At 38.2% G+C, this 19,064-nt stretch overlaps 1 protein-coding gene and 1 pseudogene across 3 annotated transcripts; one reads left to right on the top strand and one right to left on the bottom strand.

Moving 5' to 3' along the window:
* Positions 1-1,304: 1,304 nt before the first annotated feature.
* Positions 1,305-18,037, bottom strand: LOC106867347 (acetyl-CoA acetyltransferase, cytosolic). Of its 3 annotated transcripts, none has more exons than XM_089348480.1 (9): positions 17,922-18,037; positions 16,318-16,452; positions 9,580-9,761; positions 7,720-7,837; positions 5,761-5,904; positions 5,108-5,227; positions 4,149-4,303; positions 2,754-2,864; positions 1,305-1,645 (listed from the first exon to the last, which is right to left on the bottom strand). In XM_089348480.1, exons 2-9 carry the CDS (start codon positions 16,337-16,339, stop codon positions 1,475-1,477), a joined length of 1,023 nt encoding a protein of 340 aa, XP_089204606.1. In that variant the 5' UTR covers positions 16,340-16,452; positions 17,922-18,037; the 3' UTR covers positions 1,305-1,474. The 3 variants fall into 3 exon arrangements, with proteins under 3 accessions (XP_089204606.1, XP_014767682.1, XP_014767683.1); XM_014912196.3 differs by lacking the exon at positions 17,922-18,037 and adding an exon at positions 16,870-17,055; XM_014912197.3 differs by lacking the exon at positions 17,922-18,037 and adding an exon at positions 16,671-16,795.
* On the top strand, positions 11,581-12,881 carry LOC149136426 (uncharacterized; annotated as a pseudogene).
* Positions 18,038-19,064: the final 1,027 nt, after the last annotated feature.

A 19,064-nucleotide genomic window follows, 5' to 3' on the forward strand; every position in this document is an offset into this window, starting at 1 on the left:
ACTTTTCAGATGATAATGAACTTGTTTCCAAGGTAAAGTCTTGGCTCCAGACACAACCTACCAACTTCTACAGACGAGGTCTTCACAGCTGCATATAGTGATGGGAGAAGTGTGTCACCATCGGTGGTGGCCATGTAGGGAAGGACTAATAATTATGCCAAGTTTCATTTATCCCAGTTCTTGGGAAGTGGGTCAGGGGAAATCTTTAATGAACACACCACTCGTAGATGGAGGGATGAAAACGGGTTTTTAAATAATAAAAGATACAAATAACAGTACCTTTATTGGAAAGACTAAACAAGAGAATGGTAAGCTTAGAGACAAGAATGAAGACAATATACAAGGAAGGGACTGTGTGTGTGTGAGAGGGAACATGAAACAGATAGAATGAGAGAGGCATTTCTCCCAATACATTTCAATGCAATTTCTCTCACACACACAAGATAAAGGGTTATGGTAATAATGGGAATAAATTTGAGGATCACTTCCAAAGACCATGGTTTCAGGCTCAGTCCCACTGCATGCCGCTTTGAGTAACTGTCTTCTTCTATAGCTTCAGATCAACTAGTCTTGTGAGTGGAGAAATAGGTCAAACATGTACTGTGTGTGTGTGTATGTTTGTACTTATCTTTACCTTCGTATATGTTTATTGGTTGCAAACAATGACACTGCTATTCATATACTCTGTTCTAATGTATTCATCTGATCCATGCAAGCATGGAAAAATAGACATTAAAAAAAATTAGGAAAAGTGAGAAAACAATCAGATTAACCTTAGAACAGTGTTTCAAGGAGATTTTGTATAAATTTCATATTTATTAGTATCATGTAAGTAACATAAACCAAAATATAGTTAATTAAATTTTACATAAAAACTGCTTATGTTGGTGCAGTGCCATAAATCTGCAGTGGAAGAGTATAATGAACCGAATTAGCCCTTAGTATATGTCAGGTACTTGGGTTGTGGCTTGATCATCTTTGTTCGGACCACATAATTGTGGGTGTATGTTAGAAGACCTGAAACACCCAGTGATCCTAGGATACAATGTTGATGATGGGTCCAAGTATCGCATCTGCAGCTGAATGTTGAACATATGTAAGTATAATGACACAGACTTGTAGTGGAGGTGTATAATTAACTGAACCAACCCTAGTATACATCTGGTACTGATAGCAGAGGGATGAAAGGCAAATTAGTAGTGAGTCTTTAAATTCCAAATACAGAAAGAATGAAAAGTAAATATTGTAAGGCATTTTGTCTGATACAACCATTTTTAGCACTCCATATTATAAAGTAATAATAATAATAATAATAATAGCAAGAAAAATATGCAATAAATATATATCATATTTTTTATGAAAGAATTATATATATATATATATGAAAAGAGAGAGAGAGAGAGAGAGAGAGAGACAAAGAGAGAGCACACATATTCAGGTAAATTTCCAGAGATATTTAAGGCAAAAGAACTTCTCAAACAGCTTCCACACATATAGCAATACCCATGCCACCTCCAACGCAAAGGGCAGCAACACCTCGTTTCAGCTGAAGCCGTTGCATGTTGTATAATAATGTGACTAGGATACGAGTTCCTGAGGCAGCCAGGGGGTGACCTAATGATATGGCTCCACCACACAGATTCACCTGGAATGAGAAAAATAAACAAAAAGAGATAAATTTTAGAAAAATATTATTAATATTTGGTGTAGTTTTAAGAAGCTAGCTTCACAACCACGAGGCTTTGGGTTCAATCCCATTGCATGACATCTTGTCGGACAAGTGATTTCTACTTTAGTCTCTGGGCAACCGAAGCCTTGTGAGTGGATTTAGTAGAAGGAAACTGAAAGAAGCCCACCACATTTGTGTGTGTGCATGTTTGCCTTGACATTGGAAGTAGGAATCTTCAACAGTGTGCATATTTAAATATGCTGCAGTATATGGATTATTCAGCATGGTTGAAGAAATCTTTCCCATTACTGACTGCAAGCAATTAATATTTTCAGGCATTTCAGCTCTTGTTTGTGTCAGTCTACTCTGAAATACTGATAAACATTTAAAAACAAAAAAAAAAAAAGGAACACCACCTTCCTTTCAGTCACCACTCAGTGTCTCTCTGTCCCTCTTTTAATTTAACAATGTGTCTATGTATCTACTTTTCTTTTGATATATGTATCAGTCTACTCTGAAAATACTGATAAACATTAAAAAAAAAGAAAAGAAAAGAAATGCCACCTTCCTTTTAGTCACCACTCTCTCTCTCTCTCTCTCTCACTTCCTCTCTCCCACTTTGTCACACACTTCAAGTATACCTCCTCTGTTTAACAACTTTTATTTCTCTTTTTCTTTGTACCTCTTCCTTCAACCTTTTTACCTCTTCCTTTGAAATAAGTGTGACACACACCACAGGTACGTACATACAAAAACAAAAAGCTAGCATATCAATATTATTGATAATGTGGTAGACAGGAAAAGGATGAGAGAGAGGGAAATGATGTGTTTGTGAGTAGATTTCACAAGAATGAGGGTAGAGACTGATGTGTGTGTGGTGGGGGGAGGCAAGTGAGAGACATATAGTGTTAGAGGAAGGGAGATAATTTAGTGACACAAAAAGGTTATCAATGTAAAATATGAGTGGAGAGGAACAATATTATTAAGAATGAAGGATGGATGTCAAGTGAAATGGATCCAGATAAAACTATGGAAAGACATTTGACAGATAGAACTTTCAACTAGAAATTGAACTTAAACATACTTTCTTAGGATCACATTGTAATTCTTTGATGACAGCACAGGACTGAGCTGCAAATGCCTCATTTAACTCAAAAACATCCACACTGTCCATATTCCAACCTGCCTTTTGAAGCTGCAAAAGAGAAAAAAAACCCTCAAAATGTAAAAGTGATCATTTGTGTTCACAGTTCCCTCTAACATCAACTCAATCCATCTGCCACACACCGCTCATACCCCAGTGAACTTATCCACTCATACCACTTCTCATATTCACCTTCCAGTAATTTGAGGATAGGCTCTGAAGCATCTCCATAAATGTTTGTTATGTAAATGGTGTAACTATGTATTTCTCCTACAGCAAAACGCCTGTCCCTGTCTACCATACCTTAACCTCTCATCACCTGACATTAAGCCACCTCAATATGGCTGTCTTGTAAGATACTCGGTGACTACACCAATGCCAGGGCTCCTTAAAAAGGCCCAAAGCACTCTGTAAAGTGGTCGACGTTAGGAAAACCATGCAATCATAGAATCCATGCCAAACCAGATATTGGTGCTTGGTGTAGTCCTCTGACTTGCCAGTCCCTGTTGAAGTATCCACTGCAAAACAGAATGGAAAATGGATGCTTGATGATGGAGATGTCTATCTATAGAGACACACAGATACAGGTATAAATAAAATATTAAACTTCAAACATGAAAATACTGACTTTTGGTACAGAAATATCAATGTTCTAATGTAAGACAGCCTTATTTGGTAATAAACTTCAACAGGGACTTGTTACAGTAATGGTGGTGGGATCTGGCTTCAGAACAAAGGAATCTGACTAATACACCACCAGGCATTTTACTGTTCTTGCTATCATTTCACCATTTCCTTACATAAATATAGTCAAGTGAATTTATTTTATAGGCCCCCGAACGTGGTTGATGCCAGTGTCCCCTGACTGGCTTCCATGTCGGTGGCACGTCAAAAGCACCATTCAAATGTGGTCGATGCCAGTGGCCCCTGACTAGCTCTTGTGCTAGTGGCATGTAAAAAGCACTACCCGAATGTGGTTGATGCCAGTGTCCCCTGACTGGCTCCCATGCTGGTGGCATGTAAAGAGCACCTACTGCACTCTCAGAGTGGTTGGCATTAGGAAGGGCATCCAGCTGTAGAAACTCTGCCAGATCAGATTGGAGCCTGGTGCAGCCCACTGGCTTGCCAGACCTCAGTCAAACCGTCCAACCCATGCCAGCATGGAAACAGACATTAAATGATGATAATGATGCTGAAGATGATGATGCATGTTTGAAAGTTAAAACTGACCTTAGTAGGGTTTGAACTCACAATACAGAACACAACTAATGGGAACTTTTTAGTAAACTGAGGAATTTATAAAGATTTAAAATATGAAACTCTAATAAAACATACAGCTTTTCGAACAGCAGGTATTGGTCCAGTGCCCATGATTGAAGGATCAATGCCAGCCTGGGCCCAAGACACTATTTGAGCAAGTGGTTTCATTCTTCGTTCAATGGCTTCTGTTTTCGACATCAACATCACAGCAGCAGCACCATCGTTAATTCCTGCAGGGAAAAACAGAACTCATTAAAATGTGCCAATTATCAAAACACTTTATGATCACTCAATATGTTAAACATAGCAACCAAAAACCCCTCAAATCACGCTTTACTATTTGCAAAAGAAAAAAAAGGACACCTTTGATAATGTAGTCCTAGATACATTATAACTGAAAGACAGGATGGTCATGAATGGAATGCTTTTGATTAAAAGACTGTCTCTCAGAGTACACAACATCCTTTAACATCCTCTTCTCTGTGCCTGCATGGATCAGATGGAATTTGTAGAGGCAGGTTTTCCTATAGCTGGATACCCTTCCTGTCACCGACCCTCACCTGTTTCCAAGCAAGTTAACATTTCCTCACATCATGGAAGATTGGAAGCTAATAACACTGCTTGCATAATGGTGACACTCACAACTATTACATGATGTCAAGACAAGGAGATACACACACACACACAATAGGCTTCCTTCAGTTTCTATCTTCAAAGTCCACTCATAAGGTTTTGGTTACCCAGGAGCTCAAGAAAGCACTTGCCCAAATTGCCCTGAAATGAGACTGAACCCCAAATCCTCATGGCCAGGAAGCAATCTTCTTAACCACACAGCCAGCCATGTCTGCTCCATTTTGAGTGTTCAATTTTTCATCCATCAGTGATTGTACAGGTGATCTGAGGTTTGAGAATCTCAACAAATGTACATTAGACAAATGCCACAAGATTCTAGGATAATTTATTGTTCCAATATTTCAAGTCAGAATGTGGTGCTTTCAGTCAATGGAGCTGATTGTCAGAGATTCTAAACTTACCAGAAGCATTCCCAGCAGTAACTGTTCCATTCTCTTTTACGAAGCAAGGTTTTAGTTTAGCCAGTGCCTCAGTTGTAGAGCTGGGTCGAGGAAATTCATCTTTGTCAACGATTAATTCTCCTGTAAAAGTGGAACAAATATTTATGGAATGAAAAAATACTTAGTGTTAAAGAGAATGTTTTAAGAATGAGGTGTATAAAAGAAGAAAGGTTGGTTGTAATGTTATAATGGTTGGAATGATTGTCATCACTGAATGTCTGTTTTCCATGCTGGCATGGGTTGGTTGCCTTGACAGGATTTGGCAAGGCCAGTCTGTTTCGGTTTGGCTTCTACAGATGGATGCCCCTCCTAATGCCAACCACTTTACAGAGTGTACAAAGGGTGATTTTTATGTGACAAATGCTTGAAACAACAGATATAGTTGTAATGTCATAGTTGAGTCAGAAGATATAGTTGTGATGTTAAAGTTGAATTAGTCATACAATTGTGTAGTCAGTAGAGTTAGAAATAGGATTATGTTGTTCGAGAATATCAAAATGTATGGTTTGTGATGGGTCTTCTCAAGCACCGCATATCACCAAAAGTCTTCATTTATATCTTTTAGTCTGACAACTTTATCAATAAATGGTACAAATATACAAAAAAATACGAACCATTTCTTGTCTTGACACTAACAGGAACAATTTCTTTCTTAAAATGTCCTGAGACTTGGGCAGCATCACATTTCTGTTGAGATAGGACGGCAAATTGATCTTGTTCAGAACGAGATACGTTCATTTTCTGGGCAACATTTTCAGCTGAGAGAAAAATGATGTTAAGATGTATTTATAAGACTGAAGACAATTTGAGGTTTCCTAAATAATTTTCATTTTATTTGAGGTACACCATTGCTTTCTTTTGGTAAAGCTGTCCATTCCAGCACCACTGTTGGTGTTATCTAAATATAAATAACTTCAGATACACAATCTGATGTGGTAGTTGTCTTGTCTGAAGGGTTTTAAAATGTATTTCTTGGTGTAATGATATCATCATCATCATCATCATTTAGCGTCCGTTTTCCATGCTGGCATGGGTTGGATGGTTCGACTGGGGTCTGGGAAGCCAGGAGGCTGCACCAGGCTCCAGTCTGATCTGGTAGTGTTTCTACAGGTGGATGTCCTTCCTAACACCAACCACTCCGAGAGTGTAGTGGGTGCTTTTTGTGTGCCACTGGCACAGGGGCCAGAGGAGGCTGGCAACAACCACGATCGGCTGGAGTTTTTTACGTGCCACCGGCACGGAAGCCAGTCAAGGTAGCACTGGCATCAACCACGTTCAGATGGTGCTTTTTACGCGCCACTGGCACAGGGATCACAACTACAATTTCCAATTGATTTTGGTTTTGATGTACTTGACTCAATAGGTCTCCTCAAGCACAACATTTAAAAAAAAATTTTAACTTAAATAAACTGACACCAATTATAATGAAATTGTATTTAATTTAAACTAATATCAATCTATTGGTGTATTACATAGATTAATACAGGTCTATTAAATATCATACAACATAAATTCTTGATTTATTAAAATTATCTTCACTTCCAGGGCAGATATCATAATTACCAAATAGCAATTAAGACCAGTTCCACTTGAGGAAAGGAAATAACCTTCTCCAAGACTGCCATGCCATTAATGAAAAGGATAAGTTTATTTCTGGAGAGAAGAGGATAGTTGTGGACATGTGCTTCTGGCTCAATGACCATCTTCAGCCAAACTATTTCCCTAATTTATTTGGAGTAGCCAAGGGACTGAGACAAAAAAACAAACAAACAAAAAAAAGAGTAGAACAATAAATATAAGAGACAACCTAAATTTTCACTTTGACTTGTTAAGATACTTTTCATGTCATTAATTACACACCTCAGTAGATAATAATAAAAATAATAATTCTATGTCACCCTCCTTGTTTTGATGTTTACTTTTCTGTTTACATGGGTAAGACAAGAGTGGGGGGGGTGCAGTTTTGTACAGTTGGATACCCTTCCTGTCACCAACCCTTGTTTTTAAGGGAGGTAATTATCTTCCAGTCTATCAAACAACAAACAACCTGGGCAGGTTTTGTACAGAGAACTGGACATGCCTTTTGTTTGGAAAGATTGTGGACCGTGTCAACAAGCTCGGACATGGTTTTGTGGTGGACTGCAAGCAAACAACATTGCCAGGAAGCCATTGTTTATAAACCAGTGAAAGTAAGGGAAATACCCAACCCCCAAAACACACTTATGATGGGCTTCTGTACAGTTTCCATCAACCAAATCCTATCACATGTCTTTGGTTGGTCTGGGGCTATAACAGAAGGCAGCAACACCCAAGGTGCTGCAAAGTGGGACTGAACATGAAGCAGTGTGGTTGGGGAACAAACTTCTTAACCCCACAGCCATGCCTGGGTCTCTAATTTGTAAAAAATTAGATATAATTGTAAAAACCAAGCTTTCAATGTTGGTATGGAAAAACTAAAAACATTAAAAGTACTTTATTTTGTGCATCCTACGACTCAAGCAATTACAGTTTGATTAAAAGGAATTAACCAAAATCTAAGAAATTGGAAAAAAAAGAAAAGGCAATCATCTCACCTGTTATACCCATGTGATATTGGTAAAAAGGATCAATTAAACCGTCCTTCAAAACTGTGTCTACCATGTTAATGTCTCCCATCTTAGTTCCAGTCCTCATGTGAGTACAATGCGGAGCCTAACAAAAGAAATATATTCACACATGTATACGAGTGTTACCAATAATATGAGGAGTAACTTTGGAAGTATATATGTTCGCCACCATGGGTAATACCAGAATATATGGCATACATACAACAGTAATTCAACTTTTATGAAATTGCTTGGTTTTTATACAAAACAATGAAATGAATATTAATTTTGAAAAGGAAAAAAATTATTTCCCTCCCTCCTCTATCTCTGTGAATCTTTCTCTGTATGTAGCATTCATTTACTCATTGCCTGCCACCAAGTCTGGTATATGCACTCTTCCTGCACCTCCTTTGTTTACCTCTCTCCCCCTTCTCTCTATATGATGTAAAGCATGACTAGAGAAACCAATCAACTGTTCAACACCTATATCGGTTATTATTACACAGAGATAAAATTAATAATGGAAAATACATCTTGAAGAGGAGGGGGCAAATATAAAAACCTAAAAACTTTGCAGAAAGAAGAAACTGAGAGACAAATTGGCTCATTTTTACACCCATTCTTGTACATCTCCCTTTCTCTGTCCCCTACTCTCCCACTCAGCACATCATCTCTCTACCACATACAAATCACCCAGGACACTCTATAAAGTGGTTGGCATTAGGAAGGGTATCCAGCCTTAGAAACCATACCAAAGGAGCCTGGGCAGCTGACCAGTTCCTGTCAAACTATCCAACCCATGCCAGCATGGAAAGCAGACATTAAATAAGGATCATCCACAGATGAGCTATTACACTGCTGCTGCTCTCCACTGTTTCCATACAGCCACTCAGCACCCCCTCCTTTCATTCACCTCCCCCACCACTAGCATACCATCAACCCTATTTCCATCCTTGTCCCACTCACTACATTCCCCTCTAGACCCATCACTCTCCTCTCACACTCCACTCACCCCTACAAATTGTTGGGCCACATTCTCTCTTGCACTCACCTTCTACTAAGCTCTGACACCTTGTCACCACCATTTTTATTTTCTTTCCAGTTACTCCCACCCACCCTGGGGTAGCTCTGTATCTTCTCTATAGGAAGACACTTGGATAGTAATTAACCTGATAGACAAGAAATTCGTTAAGCACGAATCTGTCTTATTCAATTTAGCTAATGGTGTCACTGATTGTTCCGTTCTAAATATTTCAGCTCCCAGCACAAAAAAACACAAGTATTCTTTGAAATAAGTCTTTGAGTTCCAAATTCGAATACTTCTTGCTTCTTTCTCTTTTGTGTTACTTGGCAACCTCATTAGTGCTGCTGCCATGGAAAACATACAGTATACATTCTGTAAAGTGGTTGGTGTTAGGAAGGACATCCAGCTGCCAAAGCAGACACTGTAGCTTGACATGGTTTGTTCTGTGGGTCACTGGATCCTGTCAAACCCATACTAGCATCCAAGACAGATGTTAAATGATGATGATGGTCTTTGCTTGTTTATTTGGCCAAGCAATGTCAATGTTGAAAATTAAATAATATTAAAAGACAGTTTAATGAATGGAAGGGAGAGAATAATTTTGGAAGATTATTTCAAAAAGTTAATTGGTAAACATCTAATAAAATATTTGAAGTCAAGAGTGTTACAGAACTTAGCTTGATGAAAAAGTAGGGGACTAATGTTTCATTTTATACTCGTTAGTTCTCTGTTACTTTGTTGTTGTTGCAATAATCTTGTAGTGCACCTAAGCACCAAGCAATAATTATAGATTATCTTAGAATAACTCTGACTAACGGACTTACCCGGCTCATACTCTCCATTCCTCCTGCGATGACAATATTAGAATCACCAACTTTAATCGCTTGAGCAGCCATCACAACAGATCGTAAGCCGGAGCCACACAACATATTAATGCAACAGGCTGGGACGGAATAAGGTAAACCAGCTTTGACACTCGCTTGACGAGCAGTGTTTGCTCCTTCACCTGTAAAATATTGAAAATAAATTGATCAGAAATTTATTGCAGAATGGTTTTTGTTTGATTTTCCATGTTAGCATTGGTTAGGTGAATATCATTGAGGTATTGTTTTACTGCTTGGAGGTCCCTATGGAGACTCCCTTATCTGTTTTCCAAGTAAAGGATACCTTATTTCACACAGCTTTGAAGGAATGTACTAAGTGGAAGATTTATTGACAGAAGTACACAACACAAAATGACTCAAACATAACAACTGTTGCATAAGTGAGCACACACACACACACACACATATATAAAGCATAGAAAATGCAGATGTATCAAATGTCATACAACATAAATTCTTAATTTATTAAAATTATTTCTGCCTTTAGGGTAGCAGTAGAAGTATTAAGGGGCAAATGCTGTAATAATGCATTGCTGCATTCACCATTTGTTGATGCTTCCCTCCGACTCCTGATAGACGATGCCTTTGCATCATTCAGGCAATAGCCCCACAACCCATGGATTTGTTTTGGATAGTTGTTGCTGGTGATGGTTTTACACGGTCAGAATGCAAACACTACGTCAGCCTGTTTTGTTTGGCTTTACGACAGGCAAAGAAAACGTTGGGTCTATTCTTTGACATGGCTGTCTTTATAGAGCCCTAGAGTAACGTGAAATGAAGAGTTTTGCTCAAGAACACAACATGCTGCCCAATCCAGGAATCAAACCCACAATCTGGCAATTGTGAGGGCAACACCCTAACCTCTAGGGTATGTGCCTTTGGGGCAATGTAATCACGATTACCAAATGGCAATTAAGACCAGATCCACTAGAAGAGGGGAGACAACCTCTACAATCAAGAATAGTCATTAAGGAAAAAGACAGGCTTATACCTACTCACTCTCTTTCTCTTACACACAATGGGTTCTTCTCTACTAAATGCACACACAAAGCTTGGGTTGGTCTGGAGGAAAAAGAAGACACTTGCCCAAGAAGCCGTGCAGTGGGGCTGAACCCGAAACCACGTTTTGGAAGTGAAATTCTTGACCACAAAGCCATGCCTGCTCCTATATACTTTTAATGTATTTTAAAAATATTTTGATAGAATTTAAGGTGGCAGATTTCTTAGTGTACTGGCCAAAATGCTTAGCAGCACTTGGTCAGTCTTTATGTTCCGAGTTCAAATTCTGCCGTGGTTGACTTTACCTTGTCCCCTTGTTGTAAATCTTTGTGTTACAACGTGCAGCAACCACGATTGAAAATAAGCTACTCTACCTCGAAGGGATTAAGTACATCCCGAATTCTAGAAAAACCATATACAGTTTTACATATCAGCACGCACCACACTCAAATATATGCACAAAGCGAATTTAAATCATACTTTCTTCTTTTTCGCTGAGGCATTACAGTTAGTAGAGTGCGCACATTATAAACACACCAACCATTAATTAACTCCTTACATCTTTTGATTGTATATATAATTGTATCTTTTTGTATACACACATACAATGAGGAAAGCGGGAACAGTTAACAATAACAATAAAGAATAAAACATCTTATTTATCTCCCTAACAAGTGTGCTATATCTTCACGTCTTTTTTCTTTTTATTTGTTTACCTTTTGTATTACTGTACGGATGGGCAGACAGAACAAAACTGCCACGGTGTCATCTGTGGATGAACTGTGCGACAAAACTGGTCGTCTTCGAACTTTACTGAGGCGCGGACATACCATCTAGCCGCTGATAGGGTTCGGCACGAAAACAGAATTACCTTTCGGACACGCCCTGGCCTACCACCTGATGTACGCCTACCCGAATCACTAATGGTGGCTCCTGGGTGGATGTTGTTTACCTGGACTTTGCTAAGGCTTTTAATTCTGTGCCACACAAAAGACTTATGGTGAAACTCTCTGCAATGGGTGTAAGAGATGATCTCTATAACTGGTTGAAGTCCTTCATTATCGGCCAAAAAGAGGTTGTTATAGTTCTAGGACAGCACTCTTCACCCTATGAGATGACATCTGGAATACCATAGGGATCTGTTCTTGGCCCCCCTTTTATTTGTTGCATATATTAATGACATAGATGCCAACTTAAAGAATGCCACAGTGCTGAAATATGCAGATGATATCAAGCTGTACCTCGAAATAAAGATGACAGGTCCTGTACACTATAGATCTTTATTGCAATCAGACCTGGACACAATCCAGCAATGGATCATGGACTGGCAACTCAAGCTGGCTGTGGACAAATGTACCACCATGCATTTTGGGAGGAAAAACCCAGCGTCTACTTACTCCCTCCACAACACTAATCTCAAAAAGTCTTCTTGTGAACATGACCTGGGCATTATTGTCGACAGCTATTTGTGTTGGACAAAACACATTGCTAAAATTGCCAAGAAGGCTGAGGGTGTCTTGGCATCACTTACCAAGTCCTTTGTGAGCCACTCTCCAGCTATCTATCTGAGGCTTTATATAGCTATGGTGCAGCTTCACCTGAAATTTGCGTCTCCGGTCTGGAACCCCTATCTTGCTCAGGATATTAATCGTCTGGAAACCGTTCAGCGATGTGCAACCAAGAGAATACCCTCCGTCAAGCATTTGCCATATTCTGAACGCCTTGCTTCCCCGGGCATGGATACATTGAAACTCTGACATCTAGCAACTGACTTGGCAGACACCCATAAAATTATTAACCATCTTACTAACAATAACTCTGAGCACCTTTTCAGACTCCACCTGTCTAACACCTGTGGACATGTTTACAAAGTCAGAAAACAGCACAGCTCCCATGACTTTCGGAAACCCTTTTTCACGCTAAGAGTTGCTGAAGAATGGAACAAACTGCCAGCATCAGTTGTTAGTTGTCGGAGCATTGCATCCTTCAAAACTTCCATGCTTCCTGAGATTCGCCAACACCACGCCTGATTTTCTCCCCCTCCATACGCACGCAAGCATGGATCTGACTCATGCACTGTTCACTTTCCAGACATCTGTACATTGCTGCATATGCTTTATGACAAGTTGTAGTGCACCTGAGCACTGTATACAATCATTTCATTATTATTTTTTTTATCCTTTCAGAGTTGACAAAATAAGTGCCAGCAGAGTACCGGGGTCAATGTAATCCCCTTATCTCCTCCCTCGAAATTGCTGGCCTTGTGCCAAAATTTGAAATCAACATTTGTTATATTTTGATAAAATTTACAGGTGATATCTGTAGTGGTGAGACGAAAAAAAAAAACAAAAAAGTATTAGAATTTGGAACTCAGACTTATTTCAAAGAATACTTGTGTTTTTTTTTGTGCTGGGAGCTGAAATATTTAGAACGGAACAATCAGTGACACCATTAGCTAAATTGAATAAGACAGATTCATGCTTAATGAATTTCTTGTCTGTCAGGTTGATTAGTATTCAAAATAGGGTTTCTTTTTTTTAGTCAAAAGATCAAACAGAGGATAAATGATAAGGTTTTGGATTTGGTTACAGTTGGTGAGTTCCAAACAAACAAACAGTCTTGCTCCAGACATGTTTATATATGACAGAAAGAAAAATAAGCCTTAACAAATGAGATCAATATTACTTGAGTGGTGAGAGAGAAAGAGAGAGAGAGAGAAAGGAAGTGAAAGAGAGAAAGGAAGAGAAAGAGAGAAAGGAAGAGAAAGAGAGAGAGAGAGAGAAAGAGGAAAAGAAAGAGAGAAAGGAAGAGAAAGAGAGAGAGAGAAAGAAAGAGATTGAATAAATATGTAAGTATCTTATGTATCATCATCATCATTTAGAATCCGTTGTCCATGCTGGCATGGGTTGCACAGTTCGACCTGGGCTGGCAAGGTGGAAGGCTGCACGAGAGTCCAGTCTTATTTTGCATGGTTTTCTATGGCTGGATGCCCTTCCTAATGCCCACCACTCCCAGAGTGTAATGGGTGCCATTTGCACGACACCAGTATCTGCCACGGTTGTGATTTTACTTGGCTTCACAGGTCTTCATCTCAAGCACGACATAATGGAAAATTTATAAAAACACGAGAACAGCAATGGTCTATATCTCTATTTACAAAACTTATTACACACTGGTAACACTGGGTTATTTAAAGGGTTAAATACTATTAGGGATCAGGTAAATAACATTAAAACAATCTGCATATTGTATGATATGCAGATTGCTATTTTGAACAAATACAGCTGCTGTCACTCACAGCTTTAAAATAGTTTAGATTAGAATTTTCTCAAGCCTAGGTGAATCTCTTATTGTTTGAAGTTATGTTTTTATCTCGGTACAACATGACATGTCAAACAATAAACATGAAAAAAAAAAAATATATATATATATATATATATATATATACAGCATAGATGCAGGAGTGGTTGTGTGGTAAGTAGCTTGCTTACCAACCACATGGTTCTGGGTTCAGTCCCACTGCATGGCATCTAGGGCAAGTGTCTTCTACTATAGCCTCAGGCCGACCAAAACTTTGTGAGTGGATTTGGTAGGCAGAAACTGGAAGAAGCCCGTCGTATATATGTATATATACCGGAGTAAGCACATAAAATGTGCAACAAGGTGGAAAAAAAAGTACTCAAATACCAGAGGTAGAGTGATATGCTTTATTTAAAAGCAGCAGAAATATAACAAAAGACTGTTACTCTGAGTTTCACGTTCCCGTTCATCGGACAGTTTTGTTAAAACTGTCAGATGAACGGGAACGTGAAACTCAGAGTAACAGTTTTTTTGTAATATTTCTGCTGCTTTTAAATAAAGTATATATATATATATATATATATATATATACACATATATATTAATGGTAAGACAACAAAATAATGAAAGAGACCTCAATATTATGTAAATAAAGGAATTTATCTGTAATATAATATATGACAATTATTCGGTTGCCATAAGACTCTGAGTTTTAGATGTCGGGGGCGGAAACCTGCACCGGCTGATAATTGACGAGATAACCAAATAATTGTCACATATTATATATGTGTGTGTGTGTGTTAGTCCCCCAACATTGCTTGACAACCAATGCTGGTGTGTTTACGTCCCTGTAACTTAGCGGTTCAGCAAAAGAGGCCAATATAATAAATACTAGGCTTACAAAGAATAAGCTCTGGGGTCGATTTGTTTTACTAAAGGCTGTGCTCCAGCATGGCCGCAGTCAAATGACTGAAACTAGTAAAAGAATAGATGCAGGAGTGGGTGTGTGGTAAGAAGCTTGCGGGGGTGGGGGGCTAACACAGATTTGTACCTCACCTTGAAAAATGCATTTTTCTTAAAAAAATTTATTCAGATTCGTTGGGTTTTGCATGCCAGAGATGACGAATATGCAAAAAAAATCCAAAATTCTAACCCCTACCCCAGCAGGTATGTAACGTGGGAAAATACAGGGATTTTAACAACAATTTCTACAGTTTAGCCAAATGAACTTAGAATTGTTTTAATGAAATTTCCACGCTTCAATATACAATATATTTAAATTAGGAGTGGGGGTTAAAATTTCCAAAAATTTTTTTTCCTGTAATCTCCGACATGGAAAACCTAGAAGACCGAATAAACATTTTCAGAAAAATGCATTTTCAAGGTGAGGTGAGACTGCATTAGCCCCGTCTGGTGAGTGGATTCGGTAGACGGAAACTGAAAGAAGCCTGTCGAATATATATATCATCATCATAAATATACAGGGATTAGCATTGAGTTGCTTCTCCAACATACTGAAAATTTAGAAATAGCAGTCAAAGAACTACTGATTCTAAACTACAAATTTTTCTCTTGTATATATATATATATATATATATATATATAGGTAATCTTCAAGTTTAGGGGGGTAACAAAAATAAATAAAAATATTCAAGGGAAGTAACTGAACGTCTTACCAGTATTCTCCGTACATCTCTGTTTATAAATAAATCACACACGTGATTTGATTGACGTTAGGGTTAGGGTGTGATTTATTTATAAACAGCTAGAAGAAAACGGATAATACTGGTAAGTCGTTCAGTTATTTCCCTTGAATATTTTTATTTACTTTTTTACCCCCCTAAACTTGAAGATTACCTATATATATATATATATATATATATATATATATATATATATATATATATATGTATTTGTGTCTGTGCTTGTCCCCCACCATCGTTTGACATCGATGTTGGTGTGCTTACGTCCCCGTAACATTAGCGGTTCGGCAAAGGAGACCGATAGAATAAGTACTAGGCTTACAAAGAATAAGTCGATTTGTTCGACTAAAGGTGGTGCTCCAGCACGGCCGCAGTCAAATGACTGAAACAAGTAAAAGAATAACAGAAATACAGTGTTTAAGTAGCAGGAATGTAACAGCAGCAACGAAAGTTTTTACAAGAACTTGTCAGAAGGTTAAAGGGGGTGGGGTACTAGTCGAGGCACTTTCGTAGTTCACCCGCCACCATTGCTTGGCGGGGTGGGAGTGACCTGATGGAAAAAATAACAGCAATTCCTTCTTGTGTGATTGAGAGAGTATTTTAGCCCTTTTGGGGTCATTTTTTTTTGTCTAATTACTTTGGTAAATTGTTAAATCTCGTGTAATTAAAGTCTTACCTGCTGTGTAGACATTTCCCATAATAACTTCTGATACATCTTCAGGCTTTACAGCTGACCGTTCAAGGATACTTTTAATGACATTGGCACCGAGTTCTACCACTGGAATCGTGGCAAAACTACCATTAAAGGAACCTAAACAGAAAAAATATTCCAGCGTTATAATATCAAATCGGCGGAAAGTGACAACAGGACTAAGGTTTTCGTGCTGGGAACTTTGATAAGTGCTATGAACGAAACTCTCAACCCTTGAGTCATTTCTGTAACTTTTTACCGATTAAACATATATACATGTATTGAGTTCTATTCATCGTGTTTGCTATATGTATATAAGAAGCAGAAACAATGCTTACGGTGTTTATATTAAAGATTGAAAACAACGTTTTGTTCGATTTTCCGAAACAAAAAATAGAGTGCAAAAACATCACCAATAGTAAATAATAAAGGACTCGTTAATTCATCGCATATTAAGACCAGTGTGTGTGTGTATATGTATATATATATATACACAATTGTGTTATATATATATATATAACGCAATTAATTACTTACCGATGGGAGTGCGAGCTGCAGCGACAATAACGACTGATTCCATAACTGTGTTATTTCAAACAGAAAAAAAAACAAGAGGCGATAATTATATAGAGATGTAAATAGATGTATGTGTGTGAGTGTTTCACGTCAAAATTTCCGATTGAATCGCCCAACACGTGGAGAGAAATAAATAATTGCCCGGAAGTCATCCGACAACCGGCAAAGAAGCGACTTGGGACTTGTTGAGTAAAGGGTGTGGGGTGAGTTTGCTGGTGTATTAATGTGTGTGTTAAATTGGATGTATGTTTTTAGCAACTACGAATATTAAATTTAATCAGAGACCTTAAAGAGATACAGTATTAATTTAGATTAGTGGAGATCGTTCAGATTATCGGGTGACAGGTTAAATAAATACGACAAAAGATTTAAAACCGTCTTTAGATTCTACCAAATCCCTACGACTGCATCTTATTCTACTCACCATTTGTTGGCGAAAGTAAAGAATACGCACACACCCGGTGTTTAGAGTTAGGGTTTTTGTTACGCCGAAAACGGGTGGTGTGCATATTCTTTACCTCCGCCACATTTATCTTGCAAACTATGTAAAGTGTGTGTATATATATATATATATATATATATATATAAAGAGAGAGAGATAAGTAGCTCTATGATATTTCTATACTTCAATCATATTGATAAATAAATAAACGAGGTTAAATTACTCGACCCGAATTAATCTGATTGTTGAGGTGAAGACGATTTGACCCGTCACGATGGGGGAAGAAGAGAGAAAAAAATAGAACGGAATAAGACGAAGAATAAGAACACACACACATTTATATATATATGTATATGGTTGAAGTGGTGACTATCCGAGGGTAGTATTTGCTGCCAACAGACATGTCTTAGATCCCTTCACTACCATTCCAATCTGTTTATGGGGTTAAGAATCTTGGTCGTATTAAAATTATTTTTCTTGCTTGTTTTTTTTTGATTTTTGAGTACACAGAGGGAGACTTTGTTTACTTATTGCTTGGATATTTACAACTGAACGTAGGTTTTCAACTTACCCTTTTCTTATATACACGAGACTCAACAGTATCTGAAAGGAGATATAAATGGAGGGGTGGAGAGCGTGGTTCATGCTCAAAGGAAAAGAAATGAAATAGATAAATTAGAAGAGTCTGTGATCCTGCAATTGCTGCCTCTTTTATCGTTGTCAGCTGCACAAGCGAAAGTTCTACCCAGACGGCTGAATATACGCTTGAGTGAAGTCAACGCTGAGGAGGTCTAATTACACTGGAACATATGTCGAGTTGTCCCTTGTATTTGCTGTCCTATAAAACGCTCATTTTTTCCCCCTCAAAAAATCACCCCGGGTCCTACATGCGAAGTCGAGCCTCTATAAGCTTTAATGCACTAAAAACCGTTTTTTCGCAAATATGTGCTTCTACAACTGGGGTGCATATAATATACCCGTGCGTCTTTTCGGCCATCAACCCCTCCCAAAAAAACCTCATAATTATTGCTTGAAGAGTAAAGATACAAACGCAACTGTAAGTCGATAATTCAGTTTGTTGACAGTCATGTTTTCTATATTTCCAATCAACGATCTGGTTAGCTTTTGACGGATAGATTTAACTTTGAGTAGGCCTAATACGTTGACTTGCTAAAACTACCAGTCGAATATGCCTCAAATCATACAGAAATGCAGGTAACAAAATCACAGACCTGTTCAGTTAGGATTGGCTTAAAGCTGATTGATCTAATTTTTCATACAATATGGAGTTCGCCAAGAATACAAATATATCAAAAAAAAAAAAAAAAGGAAAGAAAAACAGAACAAAATATAATTTCGAAAAATTGTAAGGTACTTCTTTATTTTGCTTAAACTTGCGAACTTTTAGGAGATTGTGTAATACCAGAATGCACACATAAGTAAAGGACCATTTAACGAAGTTCTTCAACGCATCGAGATACATCATCAATGTGGATGTTTCGGATCTTTTTAAACAATCAAACACCCTCAGCCAGGTGATCCAACTGGGGTTGATCAAGCACTAGCTTCTACCCAGGTAGAACTACTCCTTCGAAGGTTCACACTTGCTAATCTATAGCCATTTTGATGTAACGTTTGCTGCTTCCATTAGCTAACTTCATGTCCTTTTGCCTGTTGGCCCCTGTGACGCCCAACAGGACCTGCAGAGGGGCTG

The sequence above is a fragment of the Octopus bimaculoides genome, chromosome 3 (genome assembly GCF_046866305.1).
Source record: "Octopus bimaculoides isolate indiv1 chromosome 3, ASM4686630v1, whole genome shotgun sequence".
NCBI lineage: Eukaryota > Metazoa > Mollusca > Cephalopoda > Octopoda > Octopodidae > Octopus > Octopus bimaculoides.